The sequence below is a fragment of the Nymphalis io genome, chromosome 18 (genome assembly GCF_905147045.1).
Source record: "Nymphalis io chromosome 18, ilAglIoxx1.1, whole genome shotgun sequence".
In the NCBI taxonomy this organism is placed as follows: domain Eukaryota; kingdom Metazoa; phylum Arthropoda; class Insecta; order Lepidoptera; family Nymphalidae; genus Nymphalis; species Nymphalis io.
In genome coordinates this window covers 2,668,789-2,690,213 of record NC_065905.1, presented here as the reverse complement: position 1 = coordinate 2,690,213, position 21,425 = coordinate 2,668,789, and the positions used below count along the sequence as shown (strand labels likewise).

Below are 21,425 nucleotides of genomic sequence, written 5' to 3'. Positions count from 1 at the left end.
TGCTACTGAGAATTTTCTGATAGAAAAACCCAATAACTTTTTATTGGCCCGACCTGGGAATTGAACCCAGGACCTTCGGGTCTGCGGCCTTGTATCAAGCCCCTAGAACGAGGCAGTCAGCCATATTAGTATAGATTTGTTATAGACCGTTGTAAACCAAATATAAACACCCACATATATTCAGTAACTATTTATTTTGTGTGTTGTTGTGTGAAATGATTGTGCAGTTATTCCTCATTACTAAAGTAAGGCCACATAGGATTACAATTTTATAATACGAAGCTTGAGAAAAAAATTAAAGTAAATTCATTGTATAAGTTTCAATATTAACAGTAAAAAAAAACATTCTGGCTTAATACTATTAATGCGAGGAAATCCAATGTATGCGTGCGCTATTTCGGCTTGCATACTGGTATACTTAAGCAGTAGTTTCAATTCTCATTGAGTTCATAAATGAATTCTATTTTTTCTATAATATTTCTGGTATTTCTTATTAATATTGAATTAAAATAAATAATAATGTACTCACCAATCGCGGCGCCAACGAGAGCCAACAGTGTTATTACGAACATTGTTTAATTTTAAAGTGTTTTTATTTTCTAGCGACGTTTTATATTGTTAATAATCTTCGTTTATCATTCATTCATCGATTAGCCTGAAAAGATAAAAGTATTATTAATTTATGTGATTTTTTTTTCTTATACGTTAAGATAAGGTCATGCCCGAATTATAGATATGTTAATAACTTTTGTTTGTTTATATATTTTTTTGGCCTTTGACAGTTTACAATTCCAGGACAAACAAAGACATATGTTAAAATTGGAGTGTGCTGAAACTCGTTTCTAATTAGTTGTTATATAAATATATTTTTTGAACCTTTCTTCATTCCTTCCTTGATTGGATGGGTATTTGCATTTTTTTCATACAAACATTATTTCAACATTTTTCCGAACAAATTTCAACTCATCCCGTCCCTTTAAGATGTTTAAGCGTAATATAACAAAGCCTTTCGCGTATTCTTATATATGTAAAATGATGAAATTAATTTATTTCATGAAAGGATTTCGATGAACAATCATTACGCAATGAAAGGAAACTCATGAACGTAGTACTCAACAATCAATAAAAGCAAGAATTTATTTTGCTATGCGAAACAATTTACATTATATAAGCGTATGAGACGCTATAATATTCCTTTTTTAACACATTAAAAATGTCGAAACACATTTTACATAGCTACAAAACTCATACATCATATTATTTATTCTGGCTCATATTCTAATAGAATAATAAGCCTTATACGTGTCCAAAATGGGACTTAATAATTTAACACCAATTTTTATTATTAGATAGTTTTCAATATCGTTAAATATGATGAAAACTGTTCCTTATATTAACAAATCACGCGATACTTAGAATTCTGGCACATACTTGAAGGGTTGCTATACCTGCCAGGCGAGAGATCTTTAGCAACAACCCTATCGAGCCACGATCCATTGCTAAGTAAATTTTGAAGACTATTTAAGGTAATGGTAAACAAACTAATGTATTGTAGACAACATTATATTTCACAGTTGTAACGAAATGTCAGTAACATACATTATTTTTTAAAGCAAACGTCGTTAGCGTTCCAACAAATTATGTTACTCTGTAGGCAAATAGAAGAAGAACCGCACTTTATTTTATTACTAATGGATATAAAAGTAAGAAATATAATCACCACATTTAAATTTAATAAGCTATTAATTCACGATATATAGAAAAAATTAAAAAAAAATACATACATGATAACTAGGCACAGTCCTTACTTCGCACGCGTGAAATTGGGGCTTTGACTTATATCTTTCAAATAATGAAATATATGTAAATACCTAACATATTGTAGTGCTATGATAAATTCAAACACGCAGGATTAATATCCTTGAAGGCTATATAGTTTGAAATATTTCACCATTGTTTACTTTAATTTTATTTACTAGTTCAATAGGAAGCTCAGTCGGATTCTTAGTAAACATGTTTTGACTAGTGTGTCATATCAGTCGCTATACTTGGTCAATAAGGCACTTTTGTAAATGTCTTGTTTTTAATTTGTTTAAATTTATATGCTCATTTTCAGGGTATATAATGACCATTTAATTTTATTGACAAAAAATTAATAGTCTGGGCGTATTAAAACCAAGCCCTAGTAGATAGCAAAGTTAGCTTGCAATTGTTTAAAATTAGTATGTTATTTCGATAACTTTAAAACTATCTGATATTTAAGTTTAAATCAATTTATTGTAAAATAGGTAGGTAGATTGTTGAACCTTATGGTAAGTGGTTACCACCGCCCATAGATATTGGCTCTGTAAGAAAGATTTTTCATTCCTTACATCCACAAAAGCGCCGTCTGCCTTGGGAACTAAGATGTTTTGTTACTTGTGCCTGTACACAGGCTCACTTATTCTTCAAGCCGGAATATAACAATATTAAGTATTGTATTATTTTGTTATAAAATGTGTGACGAGTGTGTGGTACCTACTGTGGTACTCAAGAATGTAAGAGTACAAGGCCCTACCACAATCTTTTACTGTAAAGTTGGTTTCTGTGATTTATCTATGAATCAATATCTGCAAATCGTGCTAATGGAAACTTTGTGGTAAAAATATTAGAAATATCTGATATATTATCGGACTATATATCAAAATAATATGTAAGTAATCATAAATTCACTTAGAAACTTTTATCAATCCGAAAAACCCAATCCTACAAAACAAATATCTATACGACATATGTATGATTATGTCACTGATTAATACAATTAATATTATTGATATCTGATTTTAAATTACAAAATAATGAAAGTGAATGTCTGTATTATATTCAAGTTCCAGTTATTATATTAAAGGTACCCGGCCTAAATTGATCGAATCCTGAGCTCTCCTCAGGAGAATTTTTACTTATGGTAACGTAACTGCTTATATAATAGTAAAGTTTTAATTGTGTTCACGTACTCACTGTGATTCCACTGACTGCCTGATTCCAATCTTTACCAGTGTCTTAGAACTCATTCAGGAATCACATTTATTTCATTGTTGTATTAATAAAATGTTAATATAATAATAATAATAATTTATTTATTCAAGTAACGAGACTCAAATACAAAATTACAAAAAAATATAATAAAATAAACACTAATATCTACTACTTATACAATTTACTGGTCCAGCCGAAACATTACAACAGCGATTTATAAATATACAGTCTAGTCTGTTAGCTACCATGATTAGAATTTTGTTTGAGCTGGCCCAAACGTAATGCGTAAAAACAGTCTATATTCAATTCAGCGAACATCCCTGAAGCACTACAGAAGCAAGGCAAACTCATCAGCAATCTAAAGGCGTTATTGTACTGGACACGAAGAGCATTGTATGATTTTAATGTCTAATTAGCCCACAAACTACAAGTATAAAAAGAGGTACAGTAAGCGCGGAACAAAGTTTTTTTTCAGCCCTTGAAGCACGCTCAAATCTTCTGACAATCATGTTAGCTTTATTGACAATGCTCTCTTCTCCCTTTCAATGTCATTATCATAATTGAGACTGGTGGTTAGTATATGTCCAAGGTATTTAAATTGGAAAACTTGAGTCAAGCTCATATTATTAATTTTTACCGAAGGTATTATTTTTGGACATTTATTACCACTTTTGTTTTTTTTTTTTATAGAATAGGAAGGTGGACGAGCTTATGGGCCACCTAATTGATAAGTGGTCACCAAACGCCCTTAGACATTGGCATTGTAAGAAATGTCAACCATCGCTTATAGCCAATGCGCCACCAACCTTGGAAACTAAGATTTTATGTCCCTTGTGCCTGTAATTACACTGGCTCACTCACCCTTCAAACCGGAACACAACAATATCAAGTATTGCTGTTTTATATCATTATCATGCTTGTTTACATTATATATAAGTCCACGTGTTTTGGCATAGCCTTCACAAGTTGCTAATAGTTTTCTTAGACCACAAACTGATGCGCTAAGCAAAACCATATCATCAGCGTAACTGATATTATTGACGTTAACTCCATCAATATGGCAACCAACATGCTGGTTACTGAGTATATCAATGAGCTCGTTAATATAAAGATTGAAGAGCGTAGGTGAGCTTAGCCCTCCTTGCCTTACCCCACATTCCAAACTATATGATCGAGATAGCGCTCCAATGGGATCATCAAATGGGATTTGACATTGTTAATTTGATTGTTAAACCAATGTTATAAAATTCTAGTAACCTCTGGTGGTATTTGTGTCTGTTCCAGCTTTTTCCAAAGGATATCATAGGCAACCATTTTCTCCATTGCCGTGGAGTACCGGCTTAGAATAGTACTCCCCCAATCTCATCCCGTGGGTGTCGTAAGAGGCGACTGAGGGACGGGGAAAAGGGGGGATGGGCAGCATATCTAATGTTTATATATGTACGATAAGTACACTCGGCTTATAAAGATCTTCCTTACCAATGAGTTTGTAGCACATAAATTGTCTACACTTTCGTATAATTATATAAACATAACACTACAAACTTATTGATCTAATAATATAGATATTCAAAACTAATTTACTAAATTCTTTAATGTACTTAAATATTTATATAAATAAAATAATATTAAAAGAATAATGTTTCTCTCAGCTATTAAATACTGACACATTCATTAGATTATTAAAAATAAAATGTTTCTTGTCTAGAACGTGGTTTCATTACAATTTTAATATATCAAAGAAACCTATACTATATTTATTTATTTAAGAAAAACCATCGCATGATACAAAATATTTTGACATTAAATAAAATCCATTTAATATAATATAAAAAGCTATTTAATCAATGAATAATAAAGTGTGTTTTTTTTTTAAATATTAAACATTTTGTTTAAAAGGAAAATGTAGTGTTGTTTGGAAGATGAAATGACCAGTTTTCAATTGAGTAATCGTTGAAGTAAATTTCTTGCAATAAATGTTATGGTTATCTGTGCGTAGTTGGTACATGTCTCTGGTAACGTGAGTAACGTAATATAGGTAGCCTGATTGAGACTTTTGAAATAGTTATCCATTTTAGTCAACCTCGCCGGGGTAGTACGAATTCCTATCGAAGTCGCTGTCAGGAGTAAAAATAAAGAACATGTTTTAATCACTCGATCTGCTGTTATACCTTGACAGTAAATTAATGAAGATATTCTGCCATACAAGCAATTTCTAAACGTGCTAAAACAACAGATAAACAAAACAATGTAAATAAAAAAAGGGACTTTATGATTTAATACAAATTTTTATTATTAGATAGCTTTCAATACGTAAATATCATGAAAACTGTTCCATATATTAACATATCATTCGATACTTGGAATTTTGGCGCATACTTGATGGGTGCTATGCCTCCCAGGCGAGGGATCTTTAGCAACAAACCCATCAAGCCGCGATGAATAAATTCTAAAGACTATTTACGGAAACAAAGTAATGTAATCTAGGGAACATCATATTTCACAGTTGTAACGAAATAACAGTAATGTACATTATTTTCTAACGCAAATGTCGTTAGCGTTTCAAAAAATTATGTTACTTTGTAGGCAAATAGAATTACTGCACTATATTTTACTAATTGATATAAACGTTAGAAATATAATGAGCACATTTAAATTTAAATACATATATATATAATATATTAATAATATTATATATAATAATAATATTCATAAATTCTTTGTTGTTGTTGTTATATTTGTATGTAATCTCACCCGAATCCATAATATTTCAAACATTAGGATCCTGGTCATATGACTTAAATGTACCGACAGTAAGATAAAGAAATGGACCTCGATCAGTCCTATGTTCTGATCGGAATTTATAATCATTATCGTTGTTATCCATAAAATTATATATAAAACAATTAAAATGAATATAACGAAAGAAAATAGCACTTTAAAGTATTGCTCTTTAACAAATATCAAATGGTCAACCTCGTTTAATCCTTCTAAGTAATTGAAGAAATATTCACCGTCGGTTAGAATTGATATCTAATATCGTCAAATTATAAGTTACAACTTTTGTCATAAATGGAACGTATGTCTTGTTGCTTTAAATATGTGATCTATGTTTACAGAAATATGTTGTGATTATTGCAAAAGTAAAATAATAAATCTTAGCGATGACAGTGAAAGTAACGCTCTTGTGGAGTTTCGAATATAGTTCAAAAATCAGACGAGTGTACATGATTATCTTTATCGTAATATAATGTTTCTCAGGTTAGATCCATTAAGTATTTAACTTCGCTCCTGTTCTATTCTATATTATTATATAATCTATTAGAGACAAGTCATTATATATTTATAGATAATGATAAAAAAATGAGATGCTTTTATTAATATCGTTGTTAAACTTTATTGTTTAGTCCAATATTAAATATTAAAATCAGTCCTAAAGGCGCACAGAATAGAAATTTTATAAAAACTCTTTTTATTTAATAGTAATTGTTTCATGTTCCATTTATTTGTGATATTAAGATTTTAAGAGTAATTGATTTATTTATTTATTGATTTATATGATTTTGTGTTTTATTTAAATAAAAAGCATTTCGAGGTTTTTATAAAATCAGTTTCACATCTGGATTCCAAATTTTATTAGCTATATGAAAATGTTAGCTTCGATAGCTGTATTAGCGATGATAAAGAAGACTTGTGGAATTTAAACGATTGTATTATTAATTACATAAGAAAGGTGATTAACGCGTATCGCGCACACGCCTCGAGACGACAAGTGACTGGTAAAAGATAAGAAGCGTCCCCGCCCCCCGCAGTCATGGTGAAGCGAAGCCGCAACAAAAATTTAAGTTGCCCAACCTGTCTATAATGTGAAACAAAAGGTGGGCCAGGATAGCGAAAGAAATGTTGTGGTTATAAACAATATTTATTAAACAGGCAGACCATGCTCAAGTTCAACAATAATTATAATCGTTCATTGTAAATACATCGCTATTTATACCAAAGTCTAATCATTTTTAATGTTGGTAGATGTAAAAAAAATTTATCACGAAATTAAATAACATTGAAACAAAATTTATAATCAACTTAAATAAATATTAAGTTATTCTAAATTATTTACGCGTTGGTCCTAGCGTTGAGTTTAAAACTCGGCCATCCTGAAACTGCCGTGCCCCACGGCTGGTAGAGTTTTCACCGACATCATATATCTGAAAAAAAAAATGCCAAAAAGTATATCGTTTTCAATATGTGACAAAATTTAATGTATTGTTACTAATTAGTAATATTTTCTTCTGTTACTTTTAATTGAAGCCTTTACCAGTGATACATATTGTTAGTCACACAGACGCTTTTTGTCACACACACGCTTTTTTTACATATACTTTTTTGATATACAATGACCAAACTATTCCTCTAGAAAGTGTAATTAGTCAACTAGTAACAAATAACAATACTATAATATTTTATATTATTATATGATTCTTCAGACTATGCGCCTCTATAATATGTTATTACCCATTAATTATTTAGGTTAGAATTTGAAGTAGTTTAAACACATATATTACAACTAATTTTAATAAGCTTCTTAATAAAAAAAATACACTTATTATATAATATATCAATCATTATATATAAGCTAATTAATTACTTCAGTCAACCTTTTCTTTCTTTTATAAGCAGGTAATATATTATACTTATTAAACGAATTCTACATTATATAATTTCAACTTTCTAGTAGATCAATTAAATCATCCCTATCCATTTCATAATCACTTTCAGAACTATCATCTACAGACATAGAAGAAACATATGGGTGAAGTTGTTCCCCTCTAATCTAATCTAAAAATCTAAAGTCTAATCATTTTTAATGTTCGTAGTTGTAAAAAAAATAATATTACGAAATTAAATTACATTGAAACAAAATTTATAATAAATTATTAAATATTAGTTATTCTAAATTATATACGCGTTGGTCCTAGCGTTGAGTTTAACAAGTGTTAAATAATATTTATTATTTAGGGCTGGAATTTGTCTTCCTGAAAAATTGATTTGCCGAGGAGGTTTTATGAAGAACTTATATTCTGGATTTAATTTTATAACACAATTCTGCTGTCGAAATAATTTATTTCGTATATTTATTGTCTATTAAGAATAAAACACAATTAAAAAATCAACATGAGGTTTTTTTTAAACTGTTATTTAATTTTCATCAAATTTTCAATAACAATATCTGATCATTTCTATGATGTCATTTCCATTAATTACTTATTATAATTTACTTTCAATAAAATCTACAAGTACTATCAGTTTAATTTTTACTGGCAGGCTAGTGTGTTAACTTAATGGGTTTTTTATGATATGAATCACATTTCTAGTCATGGCTTGTATTTTTATTATATATATAACTGGATAAAAATCAACAACAGTAAATAATGTGTATGCCGTACTATTGGACGAAAACCTATCAGTACCCCAATAGCACGATGGCAAAAGTGGGGTGATGATTCCAGTCCATATGTACGATGTATGTATGTATATTCATCTGTTGACTGCTTCGTTGGTCTAGTGGCTAGATAAACGGCCGCAGTCCCGGAGGTCCTGGGTTCAAATACCAGGTCGGGCCAATAAGAAGTTATTGAGTTTTTCTGTCAAAAATTCTGAATTGCAGACCGGAGTTTGGAAGTTGGAAATGTGTACATAGACGTCCACGTAAAGTCGCTGGTCCTGCGCCTGAACTCTTTCCGGTCGTGTCAGATCACTAGATTTAGGTAATAGATAGTGCACCTGTGTTTGTGCACACACTTGTGCACTATAATATGTCCTGCCTAATCTCTCTTGAGATTGGCTGCCGTGGTCGAAATTATATTCATCCGTACCCGTATAACTTCTAAGCTGAATATCAAATATCTTGTCAAATTGACATCTGACAGAGTAACAGCACTTAAACTTGATCCGTGTTAATATATTTTTTTAATTAAAATAAAGTGATTTACTTATAAAATCTGTGTCAGTTTTATATATATATACCGTAGTGCCGCATTAGTAGTATATATATATTTTTTTTTATAAAATAGGAAGGTGGACGAGTATATGGGCCACCTGATGGTAAGTGGTCACCAAACGCCCTTAGACATTCGCATTGTAAGAAATGTCAACCATCGCTTATAGCCAATGCGCCACCAACCTTGGGAACTAAGATTTTATGTCCCTTGTGCCTGTAATTACACTGTCTCACTCACCCTTCAAACCGGAACACAACAATTTCAAGTATTGCTGTTTTGCGGTAGAATATCTGATGAGTGGGTGGTACCTACCCAGACGAGCTTGCACAAAGCCCTATCACCAGTAAAAATACGTCAGTAATTTAATATAAATTCAATAAATATAAATAATAAATTGTATCAGTGATTTAACGAAGTGTTTGTGTTAAAACCGTAAGCGACGCGTATTTCCTGGCGCTTATGATTTTTGTGACAAGACGACGAGCTACTGTTCAACGCTTGATGTGTATAATAAAAACATCGCTTTAAGATCTGCCGTGGCTAGACAAGTACGTTTTTAAGTGCTCAAAGCGCTTAGTTGTATGCATGGTTTACTAATTATTGCTTTTTGTAACGTATTTAAAAAAAAAAAAAAACAATTAACCTAACAATGAAAGCGGCAAATAATTGTACTGGACGCCAGAGGGGTATTAAAAAGGATTGCTTGCAATGTTTATATTGTCATAATTGGTATGACCTGCTATGTGCTAATATACCAGCGAAACGCTTTAAACGTGCTATGAACTTGGATACTAAAAGATCACGGAAATGTCCTGGTTGTCGAAATAAACAGACTAAGAGTGATAACACCAATACACCGCTGCACTGTTTTTTCAACAATCGCTAACATTCTTTAATGATCAATACGAGTTTCAACTCCTCAAATGAAAACTTCCTTGGAGAATGTGACAATAGATAAACTAGAAAAAGACAATCAAACGCTTCAAATGTCACTGATCGAATTAAAAAAAAGCATAGGCACTATAGAACAATATGCGAGATATTTTGCACTGCACAAGAAAAGCGAAAATGGACCCGCACAGTAGACGTCCTCGTTCCGTTCTTATCAAATCTAATAGCCCACGCCTCCGCGATAGTTCTCTCGCTTCTGCAATAAAATTTTATAAAAATAATCCAAAAGACAAACTGAGTGCGAGTAATATCGGCATAGCGACAGAAAAAACACAACCAATTTATATCGTTTCTCTAGAAAATAAAGTTATTTACGCGGTGGCAAGAATTCGTGCTAAAGAACTGGGATATTTGTTTGTTTAGGTTCGTAATGGCAGAATCTTTGTCCGAAAAACCGAATAACGTTAACCTAAGCTTAGAATTATTATAAGTTACTAGCATGTTTTAAGTTTCAATTAATGTAACATTCAATTTTTTATTACCAGAATGTTCGTGGTTTAAAAACTAAAACAACTTAATTTCACCACAATATGGCGTTATAGAACTATGATGTAATCGTCCTTACGGAAAAGTGGCTCAATAGCGAGGTTAAGACTCTGAGCTGTTTGATGATAGGTATTTTACTTACAGACGAGACCGTGAATCTAGTAAATTCTTTAAACGTAGAGATGGTAGGGTTGTATTAATAGCTGTATCAAAACATTTAAAGACAGTACGGCTAGCTCAATATGAAAGTGAATGTGAGGACTTATGGATCAGTATCGATATGAAATATGCTTACAACAAAACTGAAAAAAATCTTATTTGCGCTGTATACTTACCTCCACCTTTCGATAATGAGACATTTGACACATATTCCTTAAGCACACAAAAAGTGACCGAAAAATATGAGCATACATTAATCGTTGGAAATAACTTGAGTTGACAATGTTCGTGACTTAAGTATCTTAATGGACCGTCAGCTAAAATTTGATGACCATATAAAGTACGTTTCATCAAAGGGTTTCAAAATTCTTGGTTTCGTTCTAAGGAATTGCAAAGATTTTGAAAAGTGCTCTACAAAAATGAAACTGATGAACAACATTGTACTATGATGTGTATGTGAGGATGTTGGAGATGATCCAAAAAAGATTTGTATATCATCTTTCATACAGAAATAGCTTATCTAGGGTAATTGGAGGCTATGAAGATAGATTGAATCAGTACCATATGTCCTCACTTGCATGTCGTAGAAAGATACACGGTCTTGTTTTCCTTCACAAGCTATTTAATGGTAGCATTTACTGCAACGAATTAATCTCATTTTTAACTGTTCATACTCCGTCTCGTTTGCTCTGACTTAATGCCTACAACTTCTTTTAAATACCCACATTTAAAACCAATCTCGGGCACAATTCTGGTAAAAGCTACAACTTGGATATTGCCATTAATCTAAGCACAAATAAAATAAATTCTTAAGCAATATTGAAAATAAAGTTCATACGTTAATTTATTCATTATATTTGTATTTTTAGTATTTTTTTAGTACCTTTTTTTTTGAATTACTTTTATTTTTTAGCTTTCAAATTTTATTCCTAAATTTTAGTCGTTTAACATAAGTTCTGTTTTTTGTTTTAGTTCTTTAAGTCATATCACATTAAATTTGTTAAGTTCTTAATTTTAATTTTACTATTTATATTAGCTGTTACTTAGTTATATGTGATGGATGCTGTGGTTTCCTGTAACTGATGGAGCACATTGATTTATTACTCGCATATTATATTAAAGCTTGTCGTGTGTATTCCTTGTTGTAGATCCGAATAAAATAAAAAAATAAAAAAAAATCTTGGAATATTAAGACCTCGAAAGCACTAAGTTTTAGATGTTTCAAATCATTTTATTAATTGAATAATAAAAAATAAACATATATTTTATATATATTTAGTTACTAATATATATAACGGCTATAAATATATATAGGTAGGGCTTTGTGCGACCTCGTCTTGATAGGTACCAGCCACTAATCAGATGTTCTACCACCAAATACAAAATAGCAATACTTGATTTGTTGTGTTCCAGTTCGAAGGGTGAGTGAGCATAAGGGACACAACACCTTAGTTCCCGAGGATGCGCTTCGCATTGCCAATGTGAGGAACGGTTAATATTTCTTATGGCGCCAATTTCTATGGATGGTGATGATCACTAACCAATAGGTGGCCCATTTGCTCGTTATTCTACAAATTTATATTAAGGTAATTTATTAAAGTAAATTATTGTATAATAATTATTTATGATAAATGAGGCAGTCAAGGTTAGAAAATGATTTTATTGTTATAAATACATTATTTTATTTTTATCAGGGGGCGTTTTCAGCAATTATAGTTAAAAAAATATAAATATACAAATATAGTTTAGACTATAAATGTAATATAATATTTTGAATATTTTATATAATTACAACTCAAATAAATTATGAAACAAGCACTTGTACTCATTATATCTTGTATCATTTTACTAAAATTTGTTATTATTTATTATTAAGTTAGTTAGTAAACACCCGCACGTTCACTAAAAAGAGCTAATTATGTGTGTGAAAGCAATAGAAAGAGAATTATATTATACTGAGTATTATAATTTGTGATTATAATTCATCTCGTGTTTTACGGTGAAGGAAAGAATCGTGAGGAGGGTTGGTGTATTCCACCAAATCGCATTGGAGCTGCGTGGTGGAATAAGCTTCAAACCTTCTCCACAAAAAGAGGAGAGGAGGCCTTTAGCCCAGCAGTGGGACATTCACATGCTGTTACGGAGTATTAGAGAACAGTAAATATTAGAAATTTTGCATGGACAGAGTTTGTGTCTAGGACTACAGCAAGTTTGTTTAGTTACAGCATGTACAACAACAGTTGAGTCAACTTATATACATAACTAAAGAGCAACATTCAGATGACTTAAACAGCTTCATCTATCACGTTACATTTATCGAGCCTACTTTTTCTCCCCTCGCAATTTTTAACTTAACAAGAGGATTTAATATTGTGGTTATTATTGCAATGTTATTTGCGTTTATTGAAGTACGAACGTTTTTTGTATTTGTTATTATTAGTCTTTAGTCTTTGTTCATACACCTATATATTATTATTTGATTTTGCTACTAATTGCTGTTTGCTCCTATTTTTGAAAAAATGAATATTAAAAAATATAGATGAATAAAAAAATACTTTTTTGTCTATTCCAGGTTTTAAGCGCCATTATTACATTTTTACTCAAACTGTCAGAATGTTGTTGTCTTTTTTTGTATAATGTTAAAAAATATTATTTTCATTTATTGATGTTATAAAAATATCAGGAATTATTAAAGACTACTGGCGGTAGGGTTTTGTGCAAGCTCGTCTGGGTAGGTACCATGCACTCATCAGCAGTGGGTGGTACCTACCTAGACCCAGGCTATCGCAAAACAGCAGTACTTGGTATTGTTATGTTCCGGTTTGAAAGGTGAGTGAGCCAGTGTTATTACAGGCACAAGAGACATAACATCTTAGCTCCCAATTTTGGTGGCGCATTGGCGATGTAAGCGATCCTTAACATTTCTGACAATGCCAATGTATATGGGCGTTGGTGACCACTTACCATCAGATGGCCCATGTGCTCGTCCATCTACCTATACTAAAAAAAAGACTAGCTACTACGCTTCCCAGCTTCACACAGGTAGAATAATGTTCTACATAAAACGTTTATATATTGTAATACCGCGTTCACGCCAATAAAGCTCTCAGTTGATATTGCGATGATCAGTCAATTTTCACAAAATTGTAATGAATTATACACGTAAACTATTTTGAAGTCACTTCGTTCATTGGTGAAACCTGTTTGAAAATCCGTTCGATAGTTATCGCGTGCGAACAGACAGACAGACATGGCGGGGTCTTTATTTTACAATATATAGTGATATTAAGTGATATATGGGGTTGATAGAAAAAAAGAGAATTGCTTTAGGCATTAAGCACGCATTTTGTCCTACTACACAATGTGGTGGTCAATAAGGTTTTTAAATAAAATAAAGAGGTCTCATACTTTTTTATCAGACGAAAGATGAATTCTGGGTGAAATCTAATTTAATTTAGGAAATACTTAACAAATTTTGCCCCACTGGTTGTACTAGGATCGGTGTAGTATATTTTTACACAATTACAATACGAGTGACGCTAATACAATTATAATGTTAGCTTCACTTGAACTTGAATTACTTTACGGTGTAAATAAAACAGATTTACTTGATTAAACATCATTTTTATGCATTATCAACAATCCAACTGGTATAAGAAGGTACGTTAACAAAGACACCAGGAAACTCAGCGCGGGCACATGGTTGTCCCCAAGAGGTGATTCCAATTACAACTCCTTGGTGAAGAAGAGGTCCTCCTGAATCACCATAGCAAACACCCTTACCACCAGCTAATAATCCAGCGCATACCATTTCCGATGTTACATTAGGAATGTCGTCACCATGAACAGACTGCAGTTTAGCGTAATTTTCTCTACAGAAATCGTGGTTGATCATTTTTATATCTACTTGCTGAAGGATTTCTGCGGGTCTAAAAAAAGACTGTGAAAGAAGAAATTATTGTTTAAATAATAATTAATTAACAATTAATTCATTTTATCACCACGATTTAATAGCTTGCATAAAGCTCTATCACCAAATTTATACTGGAATGAGCTGACCTAGAAATATCTACACTACCAGTAAATACTAAATAAAAACTATTGTAAAACTAGTAATAATCAATTTAAATCATCATATATCCCGTGGTTGGCGGCGCATTGTCAATGTATGAGATGATTTAGCTTTGCCACTGTCTATGAGCGATGGTGACCATTTACCATCGGGTTACCATATAACATGAATGTAAATTAATATAGTGTACTTAATAAAAAAATATTTTTGGTTAAGAAACTAATAGTGTGTTGTGTAAATGAGTCAGTTAACATACCTGAATTGTCCCCCATCCGGCAGTGGTGAGGGTAGTGTTATCTGGGACCCAGTAGTTGGGTCCAGCGATAGGGGCAAGTGCAACGCAGTCGGAGAGTATGGCGGGGGTGGCGAGTTTCAGAATTCCAATGTCGTGGTATGCTTTAGGATACGCGTATCCAGGATGATCAAGCAAACTTTCTACTCTATGTAAGTGACCGCCAGTGTATGGAAGTGAAGAGCCAAGTCGCACTCGGAATTGACTTTTATCTACAAGGCCTTGTCTGTGAAAATGCAAGATATGTTTTAAATAAAAATTCACAGCATTTAACCTTTAATATCATATAAAAATGTAAAATGTTATAAAATATAGTTATAGCATATATGTAATGACATATTAATTTAAAGCGCTGCGTTACGTTATATACAAGGACTTATCTAATAAGCCTTTTGCAATACGCAAATACTATATTTTAAATAAATACATTTTTAATGTTGTCTTGCAGTTGTGTTGCTAGTGAGTACCTTTAGTGTATCTTTCTACCAATTTAGATATTGGTGGTTTAATGTGCCTGATGTTTTTATCCATTATTTAATTAAAGGCGGGATATGACATATCATATGATACAATCATAATTGTATTATATTTTTTGTTTTGTCTCTATCTTTTTGTGTGTAAGTGAATGATGATATCTTAACATTTTAAAGTATACAGTAGACATGTCAGTAAAATGGATATTAAGCTGACATGAATAAACGTTGTGCAAGCCAGCAGACGGCAAACTGTATCACACCAATGTGTTATCGTAAGCGTCATAATTCTAAGAAAAAAAATAATTTCGACTTAACTCGATTTCACTCGACATTAAACAGTGGGCAGCAGTAAGAACCGATCTGGATGTAATAAGAGAGCCACCGCAGAAGGACATATAAGGAAAAGGATTTTCTTCTTCGAAAGCTATTAAAATATTAGCCATAAAGGGGTAATCTTCTATATTAGCATCAGTTCCTCCAACAATACGCGGAGCAAGTGCGTTTGGTGCCGATCCTTCAACTATAAACGGAGCGAATGCGCTTGGAGCCGCTGTAAAAAGAAAAAAATATTAGTTAGTATAAATTATACGATTTAATTAAATTAATATAATGCTCCTTTACCAGCTACATTGTTACAATGATGCCACAAAATAAACTTAGTATAATAATAATGTCTTGTAGGCCACGGTGGCCAATCTCAAGAGAGATTAGCCAACTACGCAGGAGATATTATAGTGCACAAGTGTGTGCGCAAACACAGGTGTACTCTCTATTCCCTAACTCTCATAATCCGATGGGATGGCAATCTGACACGACTGAAAAGAGTTCAGGCGCAGGACCAACGGCTTTACGTGCTTTCAACACACACACACACACACACACTTCCAACTTCCAGACCCCAGACTGCTACTGAGAATTTTCTGATAGAAAAACCCAATAACTTTTTATTGGCCCGACCTGGGAATTGAACCCAGGACCTTCGGGTCTGCGGCCTTGTATCAAGCCCCTAGAACGAGGCAGTCAGCCATATTAGTATAGATTTGTTATAGACCGTTGTAAACCAAATATAAACACCCACATATATTCAGTAACTATTTATTTTGTGTGTTGTTGTTGTTGTGTGAAATGATTGTGCAGTTATTCCTCATTACTAAAGTAAGGCCACATAGGATTACAATTTTATAATACGAAGCTTGAGAAAAAAATTAAAGTAAATTCATTGTATAAGTTTCAATATTAACAGTAAAAAAAAACATTCTGGCTTAATACTATTAATGCGAGGAAATCCAATGTATGCGTGCGCTATTTCGGCTTGCATACTGGTATACTTAAGCAGTAGTTTCAATTCTCATTGAGTTCATAAATGAATTCTATTTTTTCTATAATATTTCTGGTATTTCTTATTAATATTGAATTAAAATAAATAATAATGTACTCACCAATCGCGGCGCCAACGAGAGCCAACAGTGTTATTACGAACATTGTTTAATTTTAAAGTGTTTTTATTTTCTAGTGACGTTTTATATTGTTAATAATCTTCGTTTATCATTCATTCATCGATTAGCCTGAAAAGATAAAAGTATTATTAATTTATGTGATTTTTTTTTCTTATACGTTAAGATAAGGTCATGCCCGAATTATAGATATGTTAATAACTTTTGTTTGTTTATATATTTTTTTGGCCTTTGACAGTTTACAATTCCAGGACAAACAAAGACATATGTTAAAATTGGAGTGTGCTGAAACTCGTTTCTAATTAGTTGTTATATAAATATATTTTTTGAACCTTTCTTCATTCCTTCCTTGATTGGATGGGTATTTGCATTTTTTTCATACAAACATTATTTCAACATTTTTCCGAACAAATTTCAACTCATCCCGTCCCTTTAAGATGTTTAAGCGTAATATAACAAAGCCTTTCGCGTATTCTTATTTATGTAAAATGATGAAATTAATTTATTTCATGAAAGGATTTCGATGAACAATCATTACGCAATGAAAGGAAACTCATGAACGTAGTACTCAACAATCAATAAAAGCAAGAATTTATTTTGCTATGCGAAACAATTTACATTATATAAGCGTATGAGACGCTATAATATTCCTTTTTTAACACATTAAAAATGTCGAAACACATTTTACATAGCTACAAAACTCATACATCATATTATTTATTCTGGCTCATATTCTAATAGAATAATAAGCCTTATACGTGTCCAAAATGGGACTTAATAATTTAACACCAATTTTTATTATTAGATAGTTTTCAATATCGTTAAATATGATGAAAACTGTTCCTTATATTAACAAATCACGCGATACTTAGAATTCTGGCGCATACTTGAAGGGTGCTATACCTGCCAGGCGAGAGATCTTTAGCAACAACCCTATCGAGCCACGATCCATTGCTAAGTAAATTTTGAAGACTATTTAAGGTAATGGTAAACAAACTAATGTATTGTAGACAACATTATATTTCACAGTTGTAACGAAATGTCAGTAACATACATTATTTTTTAAAGCAAACGTCGTTAGCGTTCCAACAAATTATGTTACTCTGTAGGCAAATAGAAGAAGAACCGCACTTTATTTTATTACTAATGGATATAAAAGTAAGAAATATAATCACCACATTTAAATTTAATAAGCTATTAATTCACGATATATAGAAAAAATTAAAAACAAATACATACATGATAACTAGGCACAGTCCTTACTTCGCACGCGTGAAATTGGGGCTTTGACTTATATCTTTCAAATAATGAAATATATGTAAATACCTAACATATTGTAGTGCTATGATAAATTCAAACACGCAGGATTAATATCCTTGAAGGCTACATAGTTTGAAATATTTCACCATTGTTTACTTTAATTTTATTTACTAGTTCAATAGGAAGCTCAGTCGGATTCTTAGTAAACATGTTTTGATCAGTGTGTCCTATCAGTCGCTATACTTGGTCAATATGGCACTTTTGTAAATGTCTTGTTTTTAATTTGTTTAAATTTATATGCTCATTTTCAGGGTGAATAATGACCATTTAATTTTATTGACAAAATATTCATAGTCTGGGCGTATTAAAACTGAAGAGGATCACAGCTTAACCACCAATTAAAAACTCCGGCAGACTTTAAGAGTTATTTATTGTGACAAGTCAACAATGTTTACATTAGAGCGTACAGTAAAAATAGTTGAAATAATTAATTTATTAAAAATAAACAACAACAACAGCGCTTATATAGGCATTCCCCTCTCACGATGACCACCACGCGTGCTTGCCACTTTTGGGACCTCCTTCTAGGCGAAAACAAAAGCGATGCATGCGGCCATCTTGCTGGGGGTGTGGTCAAGCGTGTGACGTCGCTGCGAGGACAATAGATGCGCATGCGACCATATTGCCGAAGGGGCGTATCCATACGTGTGACGACATACATCAGACCACTGCAACATCACCTGATCAATGACGTAGTCGATCAGGTGATGTTTGTGCTGCGTTTAGACGCATTGTGCACTCGCCACACTACTCCCCCGCCGAGACCGTGACTACGGGCGATAGTAGTTTGGGAATCTGACCACTCTACCACTCCTGGTTTTACTGGCAGGGATGGCATCAGACTTCTCCTGAACTTTGATATTCTGGTCTGTCTGGTCCTCAGCGAGTATGTAAGCTGGTTTCAGTCTGTCTATGCTGATTCGCTGCGTTTTGCCTTGTACGTCGATGTCAAAGGTTTTCTCCTCGCGTCGCAGCACCCTGTATGGACCTGAATAAGGTGCTTGAAGGGGTTTCCGATGGGGACCCTGCCGGATAAATACGTGCGAGGTAAGCATAAGGTCTTTTGGTATGTAAAAAGTTTGATTAGAACTTGTGTGCCAAGATGATGGTTGTGGTCTTAATTTATTGACATGTGTTCGGATTCTACCAATGAATTCGGTGATGTCCTCGATGGTTGGGGGTGCTGATGAGAAGAACTGTCCAGGTAACCGCAGTGGTTCCCCGTAGACAAGTTCGGCAGTTGAAGCTTTAATGTCATCCTTGTATGCGCTGCGTATACCTAGTAATACCCAAGGTAACACTTCTACCCAGTTCGGAGTAGAATGACAGGCAATTGCGGCTTTTAATTGACGGTGTAGTCTTTCTACCATACCATTAGCTGTCGGATGATATGCCGTTGTGGTATGATGGTTAGCACCGATGAGCTTGACCAGTTCTTTGAAAGCGCCCGACTCAAACTGCCGGCCACGGTCAGTGGTGATGTGTTCGGGGCACCCGAACCGTGATATCCAACCACTGGAAAGGGCAGCAATGCAGCTTTCGGCGGTGATGTCCTGTAGTGGGTAGACTTCTGGCCACCTTGTGTAGCGGTCCACGATGGTTAGGCAGTACCTGTAACCTAAACATAAAGGTAAAGGACCTATCAAATCCAAGTGGATGTGTCGAAAACGTGCGGAAGGGCTTTCGAAGGCTTGTAGCGGAGCTTGAGTGTGTCTGGTCACTTTGCTTTGCAGACATTGTTGACACTCCTTTACCCATTGTCGACAGTCTTTGCGGATACCAGGCCAAATGTAGCGCTCTGTAACTAACTTGACTGTAGGCTTGGCTCCTGGATGGCTTAAATTGTGGAGCGAATCGAATACCTGCTTGCGATATGAAGGTGTGATGAATGGTCGAGGATTACTTTGAGAGACATCGCAGTATACCAGAAGAGCTGGCTCTGACTCTAATCGTATTTTCTTCAACCTAAGCGCAGACCCATTTTTCAGCAGGTCCTGTAGCTCGCTGTCCGCCTCTTGTGCTTTGACCAGGGAGTGGTAATCTAAGGGTATAGAAACTGCCTCGATACGCGAAAGGGCATCTGCAACAATATTTTCTTTACCAGCTACATATCTGAAGTCTGTGGTGAATTGGCTTATAAAGTCCAAGTAGCGAAACTGGCGTGGCGAACTGTTCTCTCGGTGATTAGCAAAGACAAACGTAAGTGGTTTATGGTCCGTGATGATACAAAATGTCCGAGCTTCCACCATAAATCTGAAATGTCTAATTGCGTCATACACTGCCAATAACTCTCGGTCATATGGGCTGTACTTTTTCTGTGATGGACTTAGCTTCCTCGAAAAGAATGGTAAGGGTTGCCATTCATTGTTCTTGAACTGTTGCAGCACAGCACCTATTGCTGTATCTGAAGCGTCCGTCTGTATGGACAGTTCTGCTTGAGGATCTGGGTGGACCAAAAGCGTAGCTTCTGAAAGTTGCTTTTTAGACAGTTCGAAAGACTCTAATAGGGCAGGCGTCATGTTAATAGGCTGCGATCCCTTCGTTTTAGGCCCAACGAGGAGTTGGTTGAGCGGTGCCTGAACTTTTGCAGCATTAGGTATAAAACGGCGATAAAAATTGATCATACCTAAAAATCTTCGTAATTCTTTTAGCGTCTTGGATACCGGGAAGTTCTGAATGGCTTCAACCTTCGATTCTAACGGCTGTATTCCTGCTGCTGACACGTTGTGACCCAGGAACTGGACTTGCGTTTTGCCGAAAGTACATTTGTTGGTATTTATTAGAACTCCATATTCTGCTAGTCTTTGGAACAACAACTTGAGATGCTCTTGATGAAGGGTACTGCTGCTGCTGAAGACTAGAATGTCATCCAGGTACCCATAACAAAAATCTAAGCCCCGCAGTACCTCGTCCATGAATCTTTGAAAGGTCTGTGCGGCGTTACGAAGACCGAACGTCATGAACGGGAATTCGTAAAGCCCGAAAGGAGTGGCGATAGCGGTTTTCGGAATGTCGTCTTCGTATACTGGTATCTGATGATAAGCTTTAACCAGGTCTATGGTTGAAAAGACCGTACTGCCTGTCAACTGGCACGTAAAATCATGCAAGTGCCTGATAGGGTACTTATCGGGAATTGTACGGGCGTTTAGGGCTCTGTAATCGCCGCACGGTCGCCACCCGTCGTTTTTCTTCTTAGTTAAA

General features: G+C 33.8%; 2 protein-coding genes and 1 long non-coding RNA gene across 3 annotated transcripts in view; all 3 read right to left on the bottom strand.

Annotated features, from left to right (window-relative positions):
* LOC126775661 (trypsin, alkaline C-like) overlaps positions 1-682 on the bottom strand; it is a 283,947-nt gene extending 283,265 nt beyond the window's left edge. Inside the window, exon 1 of the mRNA XM_050497725.1 lies at positions 530-682. Within this exon, the coding sequence (XP_050353682.1) occupies positions 530-572 (43 nt within the window). The 5' untranslated portion in view covers positions 573-682. The remainder of the gene's footprint in view (positions 1-529) is intronic.
* A 13,553-nt stretch (positions 683-14,235) lies between these two features.
* LOC126775660 (trypsin, alkaline C-like) lies at positions 14,236-16,960 on the bottom strand. The gene is made up of 4 exons (XM_050497724.1): positions 16,890-16,960; positions 15,766-16,000; positions 14,939-15,200; positions 14,236-14,550 (listed from the first exon to the last, which is right to left on the bottom strand). The coding sequence occupies exons 1-4, from the start codon at positions 16,930-16,932 to the stop codon at positions 14,236-14,238; spliced, it is 855 nt and encodes a 284-aa protein (XP_050353681.1). The 5' UTR covers positions 16,933-16,960.
* Positions 16,961-18,972: 2,012 nt separating this feature from the next.
* Positions 18,973-19,633, bottom strand: LOC126775617 (uncharacterized). Its single transcript, XR_007669898.1, has 2 exons — positions 19,597-19,633; positions 18,973-19,249 (listed from the first exon to the last, which is right to left on the bottom strand). It is a non-coding gene; the product is annotated as an uncharacterized LOC126775617 (long non-coding RNA).
* Positions 19,634-21,425: the final 1,792 nt, after the last annotated feature.